The 19,397-nt window shown below is 42.9% G+C and overlaps 1 protein-coding gene across 3 annotated transcripts in view; it reads right to left on the bottom strand.

Moving 5' to 3' along the window:
- Positions 1–19,397, bottom strand: part of HELQ (helicase, POLQ like) — a 75,741-nt gene that overhangs the window by 3,792 nt on the left and 52,552 nt on the right. For all 3 annotated transcript variants that reach the window (XM_073600249.1, XM_073600258.1, XM_073600266.1), the window contains 5 exons: positions 17,701–17,914; positions 17,456–17,613; positions 13,163–13,261; positions 9,526–9,699; positions 8,451–8,564 (listed from right to left, as the gene is read on the bottom strand). In XM_073600249.1, coding sequence (XP_073456350.1) covers positions 8,451–8,564; positions 9,526–9,699; positions 13,163–13,261; positions 17,456–17,613; positions 17,701–17,914 — 759 coding nt within the window. The remainder of the gene's footprint in view (positions 1–8,450; positions 8,565–9,525; positions 9,700–13,162; positions 13,262–17,455; positions 17,614–17,700; positions 17,915–19,397) is intronic.

Below are 19,397 nucleotides of genomic sequence, written 5' to 3'. Positions count from 1 at the left end.
TCAGTTTCGTAGCAAAGCAATGAACATCCCAAAAAAAGAGGGGAGGGACCTCTGTGTCCCGTGATATACTCTAAGAAAAGGATTTTACAGGTAAGCTGTAGGAAAAATCCAATTTTTTTATCGTACATCAGCGGACACAGAGCAGCCATAATAATTACTATGTGGGATGTCCTAAAGCAATGCCCTTGAGGGGAGGGAGACACAATCACAGAAACTGCCACCTGAGAAGGACTTATTCTGCCACCCATAACATACTGTGGCCAAAGCAGCATCCTCCGTGGCTTTGATATCCATCTGGTAAAATCCTGTGAATGTATGAAACCAAGACCATGTAGTGGCCTTAAAAACCTGAGCCACAAACACCTGTTGGCGAATGGCCCAAGATGCCCCCACACACCTGGGGGCTCACCAAAAAGGGGTGGGGACCTTGCACTTTCAAGCCAAAGGCTTGAATAATTAACTGGTGGATCCAAAAAAATAGTTAACTTGGATGCCTTCTGTCCTTCCTGAGCTCTGCTGGCAGCACAAACCCGGATTCCTGACCTTTCCCAAAAATTCAAGCAAATCCTGACTGCCTGAACTACTTCCAGAGTATGTAGCGATCTTACTCATGCCAACTAAGGATTAGAAAAGGAAGGCAAGACACTGTCCCGATTCAAGTGAAAACTAGAAACCACTTTAGGCAATAAAGATGGATGAGGATGCAACATTACCTTATCATGATGTAAGACCAAGAACGGCTCACTGCACGAGAGAGCAACCAAAGAATCCACCTTCTGAATCACAGGACCAACAGAATTTCTCAAATTGGTTCAAAGGGTAGCCTCTGCAAGGATAGTCCAGAGCAAATTGATGTCCCAAGGACACAAGGGTGGCCTGACCGGCGGGACTGTCTGCAATATACCTGTATGAAGTATGAGTGAGAAACAACGGCTTCTGGAAAAAAACGGATAGGGACAAATCTGACCCTTAATGGTACTTAAGGCTAATCTCCCTTCCCTTCCCGATTGGAGAAAGGAAAGAACCTCCCACTCACATATATCTGCGGGTGCCACTTCTTGGCTTCATCCCAGGCATAAAATATTTCCAAGTCCTGTAATCGAAGCTCCCTGAAGCCAGCTTCCAAACGTTCAACAGTGCAGAGAACACAGGACGCAGGGCAATTAGGTCTAGCTGGACTGGAAGTGTCAAAGGAGTGTCCCCCGCAAGATTCGCTGTCAGACAAATTAGCCCAGGAGGGCTTGGTTCACTAACACTATTATCAGCGTTACCACCTCCCTGATTCTTCGCAAAAGATGCCGCAGTAGTCGAAACAGAGGGAAGGCCTCAATTAGGGAGAACTGGTCCCTAAGGTGTTACCAGTGCATCTACCCCTATTGCCATTTGGACTCTCGTCCCGGACACAACCTGTCCAACTTGTTGTAGAACTTGGTAGACCCAGTAGGTCCACCTTCAGAGTTCCCCAACATTGGCAGTTTGCCAAAAATTGTCCCAGGAATCAGGGACCGCATGGTCCCAGCATTAGTTGCTGATGAGTGGAAAACCCCCTCTTGTCATTTTTCTGCCCCAGACAGAATATGGTTCACCTTCCTGAGCCACCCGACTCCTGGTGCCGTCCTAGTGGTTGATCTATACCACTGTAGTGGCATTGTCGGATTGAACCTACAACTAGTTCGTCCAATAATCCAGAGCAAAGTGTACTGGCCAAAAGTTTCAAGATACTGATGGGCAGTATTATCTTCTGTGGAAACCAAGTCCACTAAACTGTAGCCACCTTCAAACCAACTGGAGAGACTGGCCTCAGTGGTTATTATATTCCAAACCCCTGAAAGGAAGAATTTCGCTCCGAACCATCAACCACCAATTTGAGCTCTGCAATACTCCGGGAACAGAGTCCTCTGGCAATCCAATGCTCGGATCTTCATATTCCAGACAGAGAATGATCCTGTACATAAAACCTGGAGTAGGACTGTACATAGGGAACGTGTTTCGACTTAATACAACTTCCTCCTGCAGAAATGTATCCAAGGAACATCTGGAACCGACTGCTTCCTGAGCAAAGATTATTGAGGTATACTAATGCCGTGTACACACGACCAGACTTTGACAGCAAAGGTCCGACGGAACGAATCTGCCGGACAATTCGATCGTGTGTGGGCTTTATCGGACCTTTGCTGTCGAAAAATCAGACGGACTTTAGAAATAGAACATGTTTCAAATCTTTCCGACGGACTCGAGTCCGGTCGAAAAATCCATTCGTCTTTATGCTAGTCCAACGGACGAACATTGACGCAAGGGCAGCTATTGGCTACTGGCTATGAACTTCCTAATTCTAGTCCGGTCGTACGTCATCACGTTTGAATTAGTCGGACTTTGGTGTGATTGTGTGTAGGCAAGTCCGTTGCGTCGGAACTCCATCAAAAAGCCCTTCGGAGATCAGTCCGTCGAAAGTCTGCTCGTGTGTATACGGCATAAGATTGACACCCCCTGCAACTTTTAGCAAGTTCAGCACTGGGGCTAGGAGCTTTGTGAACCCTGGGAGCTGTGGCCAGCCTGAAGAGCAGAGTCACAAAATGAAAAAGGATGATTTTGCACTGTAATTGCAGAAACCCTTGATGAACCTGGAAAAAAACGGCACCTGAGGATATGCGTCATTGATGACTATGGCCCCCGAAATCTACCTCTTTCAGAAAGGTCATCACTAAATTGACCAAGCCTATCTGAAACAGAAGGATGTCCAGGGGCTTGAGATCTTAAGATAGACCTCATGTCCCCATTTGTTTGGTACAATAATGAGCCCATAACTTCTGCCCCACGAGTCAATGCAAGGTATAAGACTGACGACTCTGTGGCAGACCCAGAAGGTCCCAAGAGGCGTACTTAATCTACCAGGCTTCTGCCAGATAATGATAGAGCGAACCACCTCAGAGACTGCCCTAAAATCCTCTGGCCTGAGATACTCTCAAAAGCTCACAACAGCCTCAGATGCCTCCCTCACTTAGGAGGGGAAAAGCTTACAGGCACCTGGTATTCCTGGGCAGTCTCCCATCCAACTACTAACCAGGCTTGTTCCTGTTTAGGCTCCGATTAACAGTAATTAGGCATGATCAAGGTGATGCGGCCGCAGTCCATCTGGCGAAAAAAGAAACACTGCAATGCCAAACACCATAGTTGCTCAGATGCACCTGACACCACTAGTCCATAGGGAGATTTTGACACCGCCAGATCATTGAACCTGAGAGCGTTTGACCTACCTCCCCCAGCTGCCTCTCCCTTCTGGAGTCATTTAGCTGGTATAACAGGCAAATAAGGTAGCAACTATATTAGCCCAAGCTAATACCCAGTCCCCCAAGGATGCAGGCCTAAAACAATGTTGGTCTCATGCAATTCAACCCCGTAGGTATGCAAGTGCACAAGTACCCAGGTATGCCATTATGTAGGCACCCAAGTATGCATATATGCAGGTATATAAGTATTCTTGTTTATGCATTTATGTGCACAGTTCAATGCAGTTCAAGGCAGCTAAGCATATATGTATGCAGTTCAAGGCAAATAGGCATATATGTACGCAGTTCAAATGAAAATATGCCACCATGCGTTTATGGAAGCATGCGTTTATGCAACATGTGTCTATGCCATTGTTTCTCAACTCCAGTCCTCAAGGCGCACCAACAGGTCTTGTTTTCAGGATTTCCCTCAGATGAAATAGCTGTGGTAATTTCTAAGGCAGTGATACTGATTAAATCACCTGTACAAAATAATGGTACGCCTGAAAACATGACCTGTTGGGGCACCTTGAGGACTGGAGTTGAGAAACACTGTTCTATGCAAACATGCGTCTATGCAAACACGCGTTTATGCACAAACATGTATTTATGCAACATGCGTCTACGCAAACATGTGTCTATGCCAGTGGTCACCAACCTTTTTGGCACCGGGGACCGGCATTGTGGATGAAAATTGTGCCAAGGCCCGGGCGGGGGGGGGGTGCGTTGGTCTGGGTAATGATACCTTTTTTTGCGCCCGATTTGTCAGAAAATGGGTGGTGTTTGCACTTCAATCATCACAACACCATGGTTAATATGATGTCAGGTTGATTGAAGCGCATTATTTTTATTATTATATTGTAATATAAAATTAAATAGTTCAACTCACCATAATGCAGAATCTGCCACCAGATGCAGCTTGTCACTTGCCACCAGATGCAGCTTCCCACGGTGCCTATCACCAGATTGCCACTTTCCAAATCGCCTGCTACCAGATGCAGATTGCCACAGCCACATGCCAACCGATGCAGATTGCCACATGCCACCTGATGCAGATTGCCACAGTCACATGCCACCAGATGCAGATTGCCCGCATGCCAAAAAATGCAGATTGCCACCAGATGCAGATTGCCACAGTCACTTGCCACATGCCACCAGATGGAGATTGCCACATGCCACCAGATGGAGATTACCACAGTCACTTGCCACATGCCACCAGATGCAGATTGCATGCCACTGTCTCCTGCCTCCTAGACGCAAATTGTCACTAAGCACAGAGGCAGTGCAGTGGAGTGCTGGGTTTCTGCATGAGAGAGAACAGCGGTGATGTGGGGCGGTGAGAGATGATGTCATCTCTCTGCTCCCCGCTTCACTTCGAACAGTATACTGGCCGGGCTGTATGGGTGGAACAGCGGTGATGCGGGCAGGTGGTGGGAGATGATGTCATCTCTCTGCTCGCCTGCTTCACCCCCAACAGTATACCAGCAGTTGTGTGGGTGGAAGTGCGGTGTTGGCGGTGATCTCTCTGCTCACCCGCCGCACCTCAGATTGTGCAGACTTCGCAGCCTGCCTGTAAACAGGCTGCGGACCGGTAGTGGGCCGCGGACCGGGGGTTGGAGACCCCTGGTCTATGCAACATGCGCTGATGCAAATATGCATTTATGCCAACGTGTCTATGCAACATGCAAACATGTGTCTATGCCAACATGTTTATCCAAGTATGCAAACGTGTTTATGCAATATGCTTTTAAGCAAGCATGCGTTTATGCCACCAGGTTGCAAGCATGTATACTATGCTACCCTGCCCAACTGCACTTGGCCCCCCCACATGGAAACAAAACATAAAAATTGGCCACCCTTCTACTTTCTGGCTATACAGGAACAGGCCATACTGAGTGAACCCCTCTAGTGCCCTCTAGTGGCTGGAGGAGACACTGCAGCCCAATACTCCTAAGTACACATGGAACAGCACACTGCCCACAGTGGCCACTGGGAGAAGACCAGACAAACCACTGTACATCTCTTTTTTTTTTTTTTTTTTTTTTTTTTTAGAGAGAAACTGCAAAATGCAGACTTACAATTCCTGCTGCAGGGCTCTGTCAAAAAAGACCTTCAGGGACTGGGTCCCCCTTAATCTGGGGTCCACTCCCCTGGACCTGTATAGCACCCTGCAGGAAAGCACCTTGGTCAGAACCATCACTACACAGGGTTCCATTACGCAGGGTCCAGCGCTGTAAGGCTGCATTACAGGCAAACTTTGAGGAATTTTCTCTCCTATCCAATTAGGCTCGGGTACCATCCATTTTTGCTGACAGCTTTTTCGAATGGACCCGACTGAAGTCCATGATTCCTAATAGAGCCTCCAAGTATACTCCAAGAGCACATGCATCACATCAGTGACCACCACCTTACAGACACTGGCAAAAAAACTGAGGTACTTCCTGTGTAGGTAGGGTTATATAGGGGAAGACTTCATGTTTGATTCATCTGCCAGTGTCCATTCACCTATAGGTGGGCGCATAACCCACATAGTAATTATTATGGTTGCTCTGTGTCCCGTAATGTACGATAAAGAAAAAAATATTCAATCATACTCACCTATATGGCTGTAGCACTGATCCCAGCTGCAGCTGTCCCATGCTGCCTCCAAGACTGAGAACTGAGCGATCAAAAGCCCGCTGATCATTCAGTTCTCGATCTTCAGCCTGCAGAGAGCGTGTGACTCTCAGTTACCGGCTCTCTCCTCTGCCCCAGGCTCTGGCGGGGGGCGGGAACGGATGGCGAAATCTCTCAGCAGTTCGCTGAGAGGCTGATCTAGCTTCTGGTCCAGGCATCTGGATAGATCCCGACTTTAAAATCGGGATCTTTCCTGAGCCTGAGCTGGCTGAGTGACATCAGCTAACAGTGGGCTTTAGCTGAAAATGGGTCACAGGAGTGCAGAATGAACTGCACTCCTGTGATCCGTAGAAGTATAGCCAAATTAGTTTGGCTATACTCCTCGTTTTTAACCACATGCCGACCAGCTGCTGCAGTTGTATTGCGGCAGCATGGCACGGCTGGGCGAAACAACGTTATGTAACGTCGATTCGCCCTGTGGCCACTAGGGGGCGCACGTGCGTGCCCCCGATCGCTCCCTGAGCCGATGCGAGTGTCCAGCGGTCTCGATCACCGCCAGACACCCGCGATCTCTCGGGGCACACGGAGAACCCAGAACTGTGTGTGTAAACACACAGTTTCTGGTTCTCTGAGCAGGGAACTGACAGATCATCTGTTCATACAGAGTATGAACAGCGATCTGTTAGTTTCCCTGCACAGTCCCCATCCCCCTTCAGTTAAAACACAAACTAGGACACACATTAACCCCTTCACTGCCCCCTAGTGTTAACCCCTTCACTGCCAGTGACATTTTTACAAAAAAGAAAACAAAGTGATTTTGCGCACAATAATAATAAAAGTGACAGTGAAGTGATACTCAAGTGTTAAAAAATCGTTAGGTAGGTGGACAATGATGAAGATCATAATGAAAATAATGAATAAAATCAATCAATAGATAAGTCCAAAAAATAATTTGACATAAGTGTTTGTGGATCTTCTCCAAGAATATGGTAGGTGATGTGGGCAATAATGGATGGTATCTGTACAGTAATGTACTCACAGAGCCCTTACCTCCATAGGCATGGGTAAATGCCTTAATGCTCCGAATGATGGATGGCAGTAGAGACAGATGGATATCTCCAGTAGATGGGTGTCAGTCATAGGGCCGGGTCAGGCTCGCCTCAGGGTCCGGATATGCATATGAAAAGGAAGAGAAAAGGACAGCCTCCAATTGTGTAGTATTAAAAAGTCCAGTTTATTATCAAAAAGCGCTGTACAGGACATGTGAAAGCACAGTACAGCATAAGACGGCCTTCCGACGCCACCTGTTGCAAAACTTCCGGTCCGCAATAACAACAACCGGGTCAAGGGTGATAACTTCCGGTTGCGTCAGCTAACGTGGGTCCTACGCGTTACGTCACGACCCCTCGTGACTTCCTCAGGGCCCTGACTACCGGAGATATCCATCGGTCTCTACTGCCATCCATCATTCGGAGCATTAAGGCATTTACCCATGTCTATGGAGGTAAGGGCTCTGTGAGCACATTACTGTACAGATGCCATCCATTAATGCCCATATCACCTACCATATTCTTGGAGAAGATCCACGAACACTTATGTCAAATTATTTTTTGGACTTATCTATTGATTGATTTTATTCATTATTTTCATTATGATCTACATCATTGTCCACCTACTTGTATAACGATTTTTTAACACTTGAGTATCACTTCACCTCTTTTTTATTGGTCGATTTGTGTATACCATCAGATTTTGCAGCACTATACATAGTTTTCATTTTTTAGTAGCGCAGAGGTCCTCACATCCTGACATTTTTACAGTAATCAATGCATTTTAAATCGCACTGATCGCTGTATTAATGCCAATGTTCCCAAAAATGTGTCAAAATTGTCTGACGTGTACGCAATAATGTCGCAGTCACGATAAAAATCACTGATCGCCTCCATTACTAGTAAAAAAAAAAAAATTATTAATAAAAATGCCATAAAACTATCCCCTATTTTGTAGACGCTATAACTTTTGTGCAAACCAATCAATATACGCTTATTGCGATTTTTTTTACCAAAAATATGTAGAAGAATACGTATCAGCCTAAACTGTGGAAAAAAAATGTTTTTTTATATATTTTTTGGGGATATTAATTATAGCAAAAAGTAAAAAATAAAGCGTTTTTTTTCAAAATTGTCGCTCGCTTTTTTGTTTATCGCGCAAAAAATAAAAACCGCAGAGGTGATCAAATGCCACTAAAAGAAAGCTCTATTTGTGGGGAAAAAAGGGCGTCAATTTTGCTTGGGAGCCACGTCGCACATTTGTCAGTTAAAGCGACGCAGTGCCGAATCGCAAAAAAATGCTCTGGTCTTTGGGCAGCCAAATGGTCCGGGGCTGAAGCGGTTAAAGCATCATTGAACCAGGTTTATTACCATTTTATGATGTACAAATCCAGGATTTTCAGGGGAAAGGCAGATCTCCTACAGTATCAGGGACCTTTAGAGTACTTATTATTTTAACCGCACCAGAAAGATTGTGATTTTTTTTTAATGACAGCTGAATGTAAATGTTTTTACTTACCTCCAAAACACCAGCCACTTCCATTAGGGGTACCAGCTCTGCTTTTACACAGTAACTTAATTTTTTGGTGACATCCAGAAGAAGGGCCTTATATGCCCAGAATTCATCCAATTCCTTTATTGAGAACAAAGAGAAATCACTCTTTAATAATTATTTTAAAAAAATGATGTGCATGAAATATTTCCACAGACATAACATTGATCTTTTATAAAAAAAAAAGAAAGAAAGCAGAAGGCATTGCTGTAAAGTGGAACTAAACTCTTGAAAATACACACCTTCCAGGGTTACATCCTTTGCTGTCATGTTCTACTAAATAGGCTATATCTGGATGCTGGGTTTTCAGCCTCTTGGAGAATTTCAGTGAAAAGCCCTTGCAGCATGCAGTGGGTTCACAGTAAAGATCTCTGTGGCTTTTGGACAAGTGGCAGACTTGTAAGCTAAGGGACCTGCATTTTAAGGATAACTGTACTAAAAAGTGCAGTTATCCTTTAAAGCAATCCATTCTTTTGCAAAGGTTTACAGAAATGGGTGCTCAATATAAACTATTGAACAAAATCTCCAATACAGTTTGTCTTCCAAGACCTAGAAATGTGACTTTGAGAAGGTAAAAGTGCCTTTTAGTCTGCTTAGCCTAAGGTTTTTTTGGAATAGAAGGGTGGTATTTGAAACGGTTTATGGAGCAGATTATGAAGGTACCACTATTTTTATATGCTGGGTTAATTGTAAAGTTCACTTTAAGGTTAAAAAAAAAAATATGACCCTTTTAGACAAATTTTGATTTTTGCTGTAACATGCAGATGCCACCATCTGCATGTTACAGCAAAAATCAAGATTTGTCTAAAAGGGCCATTTTTTTTTTGTGTCAAGTTCAGACAGGTGGTGGTTCATAGTGATACTTGTCATGGTAATGCAACCGAGTAAGCAGTCAACAAAACCCCTAAGAAATATTTCTAACACCCTTGTGAACCACTGCTGTGAAGAATTGAGGCTAAGAAGATAAAGTGGGCTTCCACTTCTTTTTTAATGAAATGCAACCATTTGTTTTACCATGTACAAGGACAGTTTATTGACTTACCTCACAGAAATGTAGAACACAAGAGGAGAAAGAGGCAGATGAATTCAGCAAATTCTGAATAAACCCTCGAGGCATGTTAAACTTTCCCGACACACACCAGATGTCCAAATCTTTCATCAAAGCATACAGTATGAATGACAAGTAAAGACGATTCACCGCTCTTTCGTCTACATTCTACAATCAGAAGATATTACAACACAGGATGTCTTATGGCTTTCTGCAGTTTTTTTTAAATGTACAGACAAAACATTCACTACAAACCAGGTCTTTACAGACAATAAGAACCTACTGAAAGCATATGACGTGAAGAGCAACACTTTTCAGGGAAATACTGTGAATAAAAAATTCATCTTACAAAACAGATATTTTTTTTTCAATAGCATTTGCTGATTTTCATATTATGTATCATTGTTATCCAAAGCAAAGCATCACATCAGAAATCCAGCCAATCTATTAACATGTTACCACTAAGTGACATCTACTTTGTGTTTGTTACCATTATATCTCCGCCTTCATTAAAGTTTCTTTGCAATCCTGAAGAAGGCTAGCTTCACACTTGTGCAGATGGTTGCTTCTGGCACCTGTTCCTGCACCCGCATAGAAAATGCGTGGGGGTACCATTAATCTGAATGGCACTCCCATGCACTGTAAACCGCACTATAATATGCAGTTTTCCTGAAGCCGCGTTTTCTGAAAAGGTGCAGGGACCTTTTTCACTGCATTTTCAGTGGATATAGCAGCTCATTCAAATGAATGGGCTGCTGTGCATGAGCAAACACAGCCATGGGGAAACCACATATATGTTAACCAAGCCTAAAGCTTTATCATAAACTGAATGGTGTCTGCATTTTGAATATAATTAAATTCCTGACATTATATATTACTTCAAGTAATCTACTCAATACTCCAGTTAGCTGATCCAATACTGCATAAAATCAAGAAGAAAGAAAGAAAGAGGATTAAACCCTAAGTGCAGTCAACACAAAATTCAGCACAAGGGACAGTGGGATGTCTCGCTTGTGCTGACACCTCTGCTATTAGCTGAAATTCTTCTTCATTGATGCCTGGGTAGGCATAGTTGGGCATGTCACGATTACACAAGCCCACAGCGACTAGCTAACTGCGACGTGCATTCTGTGACCGGGGTATTTGAGGAACTAAGGGAATAAGGGGGAACTTATATTGAGCATGTACTTTCACAGCCTGCACTACCTTTGGCCACCACTAGAGGGAGACTCCACTCCAATCCAGCTAGCTGATCACACACAGGCAGATACGAATCTTACATACAATCTGGTGCACTCTGAGGGTTGAGGAACAGTCTAGCAATTAATACACACTTCTAGGGTTCCTCCAGCTATCCTGCAAGCTTGAACCCCGGTGTTAATCACTCTTCCTACTGTCCTCACACCCACACACAATAAACGATAGCCTGCCACCACCCAACAGTTTGTCCGCGGACTGGTCTGCTGAGCCACCACACACACAGATCTCCGTCTGGCAGATGTGTTAGCGTACAATCTGCATGCAATCTGCCAACACGCAGTGCGATTGCATACTGATTGCACGCAACTTAGACCGAGTACTTAGGCACTAAAATACAACAACCTCTCCAGAAATATAAGTCCTAGCTTAGTACACAGAAGTCACTTATTAATTTTATCATTTAATATCCCGAAAGTGGGCAGTGCATAAAAGATATACAAAGAAAAAGAAGTTACCAAAAAAGATTAAAAAGTACAGAAAGACACACAATTGGCAATTTTTTATGAATAATATTTATGAAAATAAAAAAGGGATAAAAACAGAAATAAACCTTACCGAAGTCTATCCTCTTTGTAGAAGCATACTGGAACATGTGGGAACTCCCCAGTTTCTAACTGGCTTCGTGGAAGAACAATGTCTCAGGCTACCCAATTTATTGAAATATGGATGTGGGCTGGACTTTAGCCCTTGGCCAATCAACCCCTGGGGGTGTTCCTGTCTCAGCCCACAGAATGTTTTGTGTTCTGAAATGACCAGAGTCCAATTGGCCCAGAACGGCGCTGATTACTGGGTCATGGATAGGATTTCCGATACCAGCGCATCAGTCCGATAGCAACAGTACCAATCACTGCCTGCCTGCTGCAATCAGGCGTCATATAGTGGTTTTGTGTGGTTCTCTAGGATTCCACACATGCTAGAAATACAGAGTTACATGTACACGTAACCCATCACGGGTACGATCAAAAGGAATTATTTTCATCTCTCTGCTGTTAATATTTTAGCCTTTATGAGAGATAAAATAGGTTCCTTAGATCTGTTGATATTAGTCAAAGCTTGCAGACCGGCTGGGGCCTTGCGAATGCCCCCTGCAGATCCGTGTAGCCAAGATGACTAGCAGTTTTCTTTGAGCCTCAGGAAGGTGGCAATCTATGTTTACTCTAATGGGAACTTTTATTGGTATCTAGGTGTCACTTCGATCCTAAAAAACTGGCTCTGTCCTTTACAAATGCTAATGAAAGAACATATGTGCATGACTGACATAGAATACTATATTTTTAATAACCCAAAATTAAACTACATCTACAATTACACTACTTCTACAGATCAAATCATATCTTGCTAAGGCAAAACTATCCTACACTTACATTTTCGTCACAGGGCACACTTAAATTGGAAGTCCAGCCTAAAACTAAAAACTCTAAATCTACTTGCAGGCATAATCTAAGACCAACCTATCTAACCCTGTAAAGTAAAACTCGCTATACATACCTTTTCTGAAGCCGATCCAGTCTGGTCTCCAGCAACAGAAGCTCTGTGCAGGACACAGCCAACAAGGGCTATGGAATGCCTGGGAAGTGACTTCACCCATAGACTTACTATGGGGCCTCCATTGTCGCTGTCTCTTCTGCACATGCCTACATAAAGAAGCCGCCGCTGGCAGCTCAGCGTGGGACAGAATTGGCTTCAGAAAAGGTATGTACAGCGAGTTTTGCTTTACAGGGCTAGATAGGTTAGTCTTAGCTTGTGCCTGCAAGTAGATTTAGAGATTTTAGTTTTAGACTAAACTTCCACTTTAATGAGTGCCTGTCACTGCTCCCTCAGTTCTATTGACCCCTGTTGCAACGGAAAATTAAGATGAAGTGGGGTGGGGCATATCAATGGAGGTCAATTTCAACTACAGAAGAGACAGCAGCAAAAGGTAAGTAATGTTCCTTGTGCTGATTTTTGTTTTTTACCTTGACTGCAGTTAGGCTTTAAAGTATAGAAAAGATAACAAGCCTTACAGTGAGGAGGACCCCCCTATCCTTTAGAAACTGGCATCACTATGTGTGTAGTTAAACAAGTACACTTACATATGTACATGTGCCCCTTTTCCTTATTGGTTAACCTTTTCATGCCCCAGTACTGACTCCAACCAATGTAACCATTTTCAAAATTAACAGCATCAGTGGCAGGCTTCTTTGCTCCTTGTGCCAGCCCACCGATGACGTTTGCGCCTCAGCTTGCTGTATTGAAAAACTGTACATCTGCGATAGATTACATTAGATGAGGTAAACTATGCAAGTAACCCAACAAAAGTACAGCATTTGAGTTGAGAAAGGATAATTCATAGTACACAACCACATAAACATTAATAAAAATAAAAAGTAACCTTTTTTACACTTTGGCCTGAAACCTTGCGTGCGAGAAAACTTTCTGGCACCCCTACATTTCCAGCCACTTTCTGATCCACTGGATCAAGCAAATTAAACTGAAAAAAAAAATACAATATTATTTTATACATAATATTACGATAGAGTGCACTTAAAGCAGAAATGAAGGCATTTTATAAAAACTTGTGACCAAGCAGACTATTTATTGCAGAAGAGACATTCAACATCTCTTTAGCAATAAATACACCTACCTGCTTGCTCGCAGTCCTCTGGGGCGTATAAACTAAGCTGTGTATGCACAGCTCAGCTTACATAGCAAGCACGGTCCTTGTGCCACTTACATCATCCTGCACCGGCCAATGAAGGTGCCTGAAGACCGACACCTGGGGAGAAGATGCCGGCACTGGTGAGGGACCCCTCTGGGACTTTGGACCATTAAAGAGGAGATAGGTATAGTGACTTTAGTTCCACTTTAATACTAAACTCTATAGCAAGAACAATGTTTAGAAAGTACATTAATAAGAAAAACAAAATTGAAATTGTGAAAACAAAAATATACAGTGGAACCTTGGATTACGAACATAATCCATTCCAGGAGAATGCTTGTAATCCAAAGCACTAGCATATCAAAGCGAGTTTCCCCATAGAAGTCAATGGAAACGAAGATAATTAGTTCCACATTGACTTCTATTACATGCAATACCGCATGTGGCCGGAGGTGTGGGGGGCGCCGGAGAGCCTCGGAAATACTCGGGGACAGCTCGGCTGAACTTGGAAAGCCTCGTAAACAGAATATTTCCGTGTCATTCCCAGTATTTCCAAAGGGCTCCGAACCATTCCGAGTGTCCCCGGCGCCCCTGCACCTCGGTCCAAATGCGGTACTGCCCCGCCCATTTGCTTGAATTCTGCTCGTTTTGCAAGACAACACTCGCAAACAGAGTCAGAATAAAAAAAAAAAAAAAAAGTTCCTCGTCTTTCAAAAAGCTTGTTAACCGCGTTACTTATAAACCAAGGTTCCACCGTATTCTCAAAACTCGGAAACCTATGCAATCCATTTTTATACTGTAATTGCAGAAACTCGTTAGATGCCTGGGCTACATAAGGCTGCCCAAAAACAGAGAGATCTTTAATAAGAATGATAGGCGATAAAGAAACAATACCACCTTTCTTTTCGGCCACCAGGTGCTGCCTGCAAGCAGCCCATTTATGTCTATGGGGACGGAGCAGACATGTCAATAGAGAGACATGTCGATAGGAGCAGAGAGCAGACTGAGAGAGCTGAACTGATCAGTCTACTACTCCTCCTTTTACTGTCCAGTCACAGGATGGAGAAGGGACGAGTATTTAATTGCAGACAGGCATGTGCTATAAGGCAGAGCTGTGTAAATCTCAGAATTAGATGGGGAATAATACATATCCTTTGGCAGGTAAAACAGTTTCCTTATATGCATTTCATGTGTTTAGCCTTTTGCCTGGAGTTCAGCTTTAACCACTCATTACATGAATGAATACAATGATTCCTCTGATTGCCCGAGACAGAAGAAGTGATGTCATCCAACCGCCTCAGCCACTCAGAAGAAGCTTTGAATTCATTCACAGACAAAGCTTAAAGCTTCCCATGAATGGCTGAGCAATGCTCAGCCCAGTTTGATTTTGTTCTGGGAGCAGGACAGGAAGTCTCACTGCCAAACACAGCGCTGTATACCGTATGTAGCAGATGTTACCATTTATACAGTATGCACAGCAGGTGAATCTGTTAGTGAAGGAAATAGTATGTTGGGCCAGCTTAGCCCAAACAATTTAAAGTCACAGTAAACATTGAGTTAAGTTTTAAAGCTGAATTCCAGGTATACATGTTTTTTTGTATAGCTATATTGGTCCAGCTTAGATCAACATAAGTATGCATGATCCATACCTGGCTGGCCAATGCCTGTGGAAGCTGGAAATAACTGTATTAAGTACCACTCCGCACAGGCACCATTCGGAGAATACTTAACAGTTTGTTCATGAATGCAAAGCATTGTGATTAGATGTGATTAGTCTTTCCACCTCAGAGAACACTTTGCATACATTTAGAAAATGCAAAAGTCTTCTCTAAATCGTGCCCATACAGAGCGAGTGAGTTATTATTCATATTATACAGGATTTATATAATGCCAACAGTTTGCACAGCACTTTACAACGTTAGGGCAGACAATACAATTACAATACAATTCAATACAGGAGGAATCAGAGGGTTCTGCTCATTAGAGATTACAATCTAGGATGGAGGGTCAAGAGATACAAAGGGTAATAACTGTGGGGGAGGAGCTGATGAAGAAAATAAAAGTACAGTTGTTAGGTGGAGGCAGGATAGGCTTCTCTGAAGAAAAAAGTTTTCAAGGATCGCCTAAAAGTGGATAGATTTGGAGATTGTCTGACAGATTGGGGTAGGGAATTCCAGAGAATGGGAGAGGCTCAGGAGAAGTCCTGGAGGCGAGAATGGGGGGAGGTGATGAGGGAGCTAGAGAGCAGGAGGTCCTGGGAGGAACTAAGAGAATGATTAGGTTGGTATTTTGAGACTAGGCTAGTGAAGTAGCTGGGGGCAGAGTTATGGATGGCTTTGAAAGTTATTGTTAGTATTTTGAATTTATTCCGTTGGGCGAGTAGCAGCCAATGGAGGGATTGGCAGAGGGGGGTAGCAGACGCTGAGTGGTTTGTAAGGTGGATGAGTCTGGCTGCAGCATTCATGATGGACTGAAGGGGGGATAGCCTATTTACCGCTTCACCCCCTGAAGACTTTACCCCCCTCTTCCTGACCAGAGCACTTTTTACAATTTGGCAATGTGTCACTTTAACTGACAATTGCGCAGTCGTTCAACGCTGTACCCAAATGAAATTTGTGTCCTTTTTTCCCCACAAATAGAGATTTCTTTTGGTGGTATTTGATCACGTCTGCGGTTTTTATTTTTTGTGCTATAAACAAAAAAGAGCGACAATTTTGAAAAAAAAACAAAAAAAAAAAAAAACCTCAATATTTTTTACTTTTTGCTATAATAAATATCCCCAAACATTTAAAGAAAAAAACAAATTTCTTCATCAGTTTAGGCCAATATATATTTTTCTACATATTTTTGGTAAAAGAAAAAAAAAAAAAAAAAATCATCGCAATAAGTGTTTATTGAATGGATTGCGCAAAAGTTATAGTGTCTACAAACTATGGGAAAGATTTATGGCATTTTTATTATTTTTTGCAAGTAATGGCGGTGATCTGCAATTTTTAGCGGTACTGCGACGTTCCAACGGACAAATCGGAGACTTTTGACACTTTTTTGGGACTATTGGCATTTATACAGCGATCAGTGCTATAAAAACGCACTGATTACTGTTTAAATGTCACTGGCAGGGAATGGGTTAACACTAGGGGGCGATTAAGGGGTTAACTGTGTGTTCCCTCAGTGTGATCTAACTGTGGGGGGATAGGATTGACTTCCTACTTAGTAGGAACAAACGATATGGCTCCTCTTCCCTGACAGTACAGGGATTTGTGTGTTTACACACACAAATCCCTGTGCTGGCAATCGTGCCCTCTGGTGACCGCTAAAGGAATGGACGTACCCATACAGGATTTCGCCCAGGGGAGCCATTCTGCCGCAGTATATCTGCGTGAGCTTGGAGATGTTGTGGAGGTTGAGGTGGCAAGCTTTGAAAAGTGATTGGATGTGGGGCCAAAAGGAGAGTTCAGTGTCCAGGATAACACCTAGCACCCTGGCATGTGGGGATGGTTGTGCCATTGCTCTTGACAGAGAAGTCAGGGAAAGAGGCACGTGGGGGAGGAAATATTATGAGCTCGGTTTTGGACAAGTTGAGTTTGAGGAAGTGGTGTGACATCCAGAGTGAGTGATCTAGTGTGTTCGTTATGTAGAAGGGCAGCTACTTGGCACAGGACTCTGAAGCTAGTGATGTTCACTGTAGTATCTACTACAGGGATTTCCAGCTTCCATGGGGATCCCACAGGTATGGATAATGCATAGTTACACTGGTCCAAGCTTGAACAATGTACTGTATACAAAAATATCCATACCCAGAATTTATTTTTAACCAAAATGATATTTTTGAATGTTATGAGCTCCAGAGCGTAGAATATAATATATTGACCCTCATGAATTTTTACAAAATATATAGTGCAAAAAATCTAATTTTCTTTTTGCAGTATATAGTGTCTTGCCTTGAGGTCTGGATCAGTTCGGGTTCTCAGATAAACGGCACATTTTTACAAAATTCAAGCTTAATTTGACAGTGTTATATTTCACCTGTCTAAAGTAAGTCATCCAGTCTGGGTTGCACTGTGCTACCATATCGTATGGTGTCACCAAGTACAGAAGATGAAGGTGGCTCTTTAGTACTAGGCCTTCTAGTCCTTTTCTGAGATCACTGTACAGAACATCACTGTAAGATAAATCAATGGAACCTACAAGACAATATAAACGTTAAAAGACAAATAAATGCTGTTATGGATATTAATGAATTGCCCATATGAAGCAACATGTTGGGTTACCTTTATATGTTGCTTGGCCTAGTCTTGTAACTTCAAACACAAGCTGATCTGACTCGGGACAGCTTTTGCCACATATAAGGCCTTTGATTACTAGTGCTTCTAATGATTCCTTTGTTATGTCCCACAGTGATTTATCTTTACATAATTTTTGTTGTTGTACACTGAATAAAGTATAACATGCAAAGCTGTAGATCTCCTCAGCTGTTCTTGCAATCTATAAGAAACCCAACATAGAATTAATTTGAAATCCACAATTGTGTTAATATGGGTAAACTTTATAGAACATATAATACTTCTGGTACAGTGTGCACATCTCACAGCAAAACATTACTACCCAATGGATCTTTTACCAATCTTTTTTTTTTTTTATAAATTCTTTCTATTCATTTCAGAAGAAGAAAATGACATAACAGAGCCTCTGGGCATTCCCCGGCTCAAGGTGTATTGAGCCTGTCTTTCTTTATATTTGTTATTTTTTCCCTTATCTTTATATTATTCTTTTAGACATTACATGTGCCTTCTCCTGACGAGTGGCGCGAATGCCACGAAACACGTAGAGCTACCGGTTGCCATGTCTTTAACAATTCATCAAGCTTTCTCAAGTTACTATGCATGTTCACCCTTACAGGCCCAGTGAGGCCATAGGTCCCGCAGGTTATACCACTTATATCATTGTATATACCCTTTCTTTTGAGATGAATCAAGGAATTAAATGTGTTCATATATGAGAGATCACCATCAATTTCAGCATGTTGTTCAGTGTTTATCATTATTATCACGTTTACTTGGACTGTACATAATGGTCTAATCAGTATATATATGTCATTTTGTACCATTGCTACCAATATTATGTATGCTTTTTTATCCAGCCTTTTAATAAAATTCCTTTGTATTCATCCAAGTATTCTTTTGCTGCCCGGTGCTTCATTTAAAATCCCACCCTCCTTGCCAATATATCCTCCTCTCAAGGTGTATAAAACATTAGGCAAGGCATATCAATACCTTAACTACTAGCCTAACCTAGTTAACAACAACAAAACCACCCCGTAGCTTGCTGCTAAAATTAACAGGATAAGTGTGATACTCAGCAAGTTTACATAGATATGGGATATATGACAGGCATCACTCAAGAAAAAAAATCTACAACAATTGGGTGGTTATAGGCATGTGATCAGTCAAAAATTCACCCCCGGAGGGGCAGTCTAAGGAACCCTCTTCTTATATGTAAATCAGATCAGACCGGTATTCCTACAGGGTCTTCTTTGTTCTGCAGTTGTCGTTTCAGACTCTAGCCACATGTTCCAAACCTTTTGAAACTTTAGGGGACATCCTCTACTGTAGTATGTTTCTTTATATAAGGGTACTGCAAGGTTGACTAATGATTTCCATGCATTCAGGGTAAGGGCAGACGTGGGAGCCCTCCACTTGAGTATAATGGGTTTTCTGGCATAGAAGAGAAGCAATCCTAGTAGTGTACGAACTGCCCTCGATGAGGTAAGAGCATCTACCAAGCTAAGCAGGCAAATCTCTATCTTTGGGGGTATAGGGATTTTGGTTAGTTTAGTAATGAAGGTTATAATTAATGACCAGTAATGCTGCACTTCGGGGCATGACCAGATCATGTGCATAAAACCCGCAGAGTCAGCTCGGCAGCGCCAACACTGCGACGTGCAGTCTGGGTATATTTTGTGTGAAGC

Source organism: Aquarana catesbeiana, linkage group LG01 (genome assembly GCF_042186555.1).
Source record: "Aquarana catesbeiana isolate 2022-GZ linkage group LG01, ASM4218655v1, whole genome shotgun sequence".
Lineage (NCBI taxonomy): Eukaryota > Metazoa > Chordata > Amphibia > Anura > Ranidae > Aquarana > Aquarana catesbeiana.
Note: the sequence above shows the minus strand (reverse complement) of the source record. Positions and strands in the feature narration are given on the sequence as shown.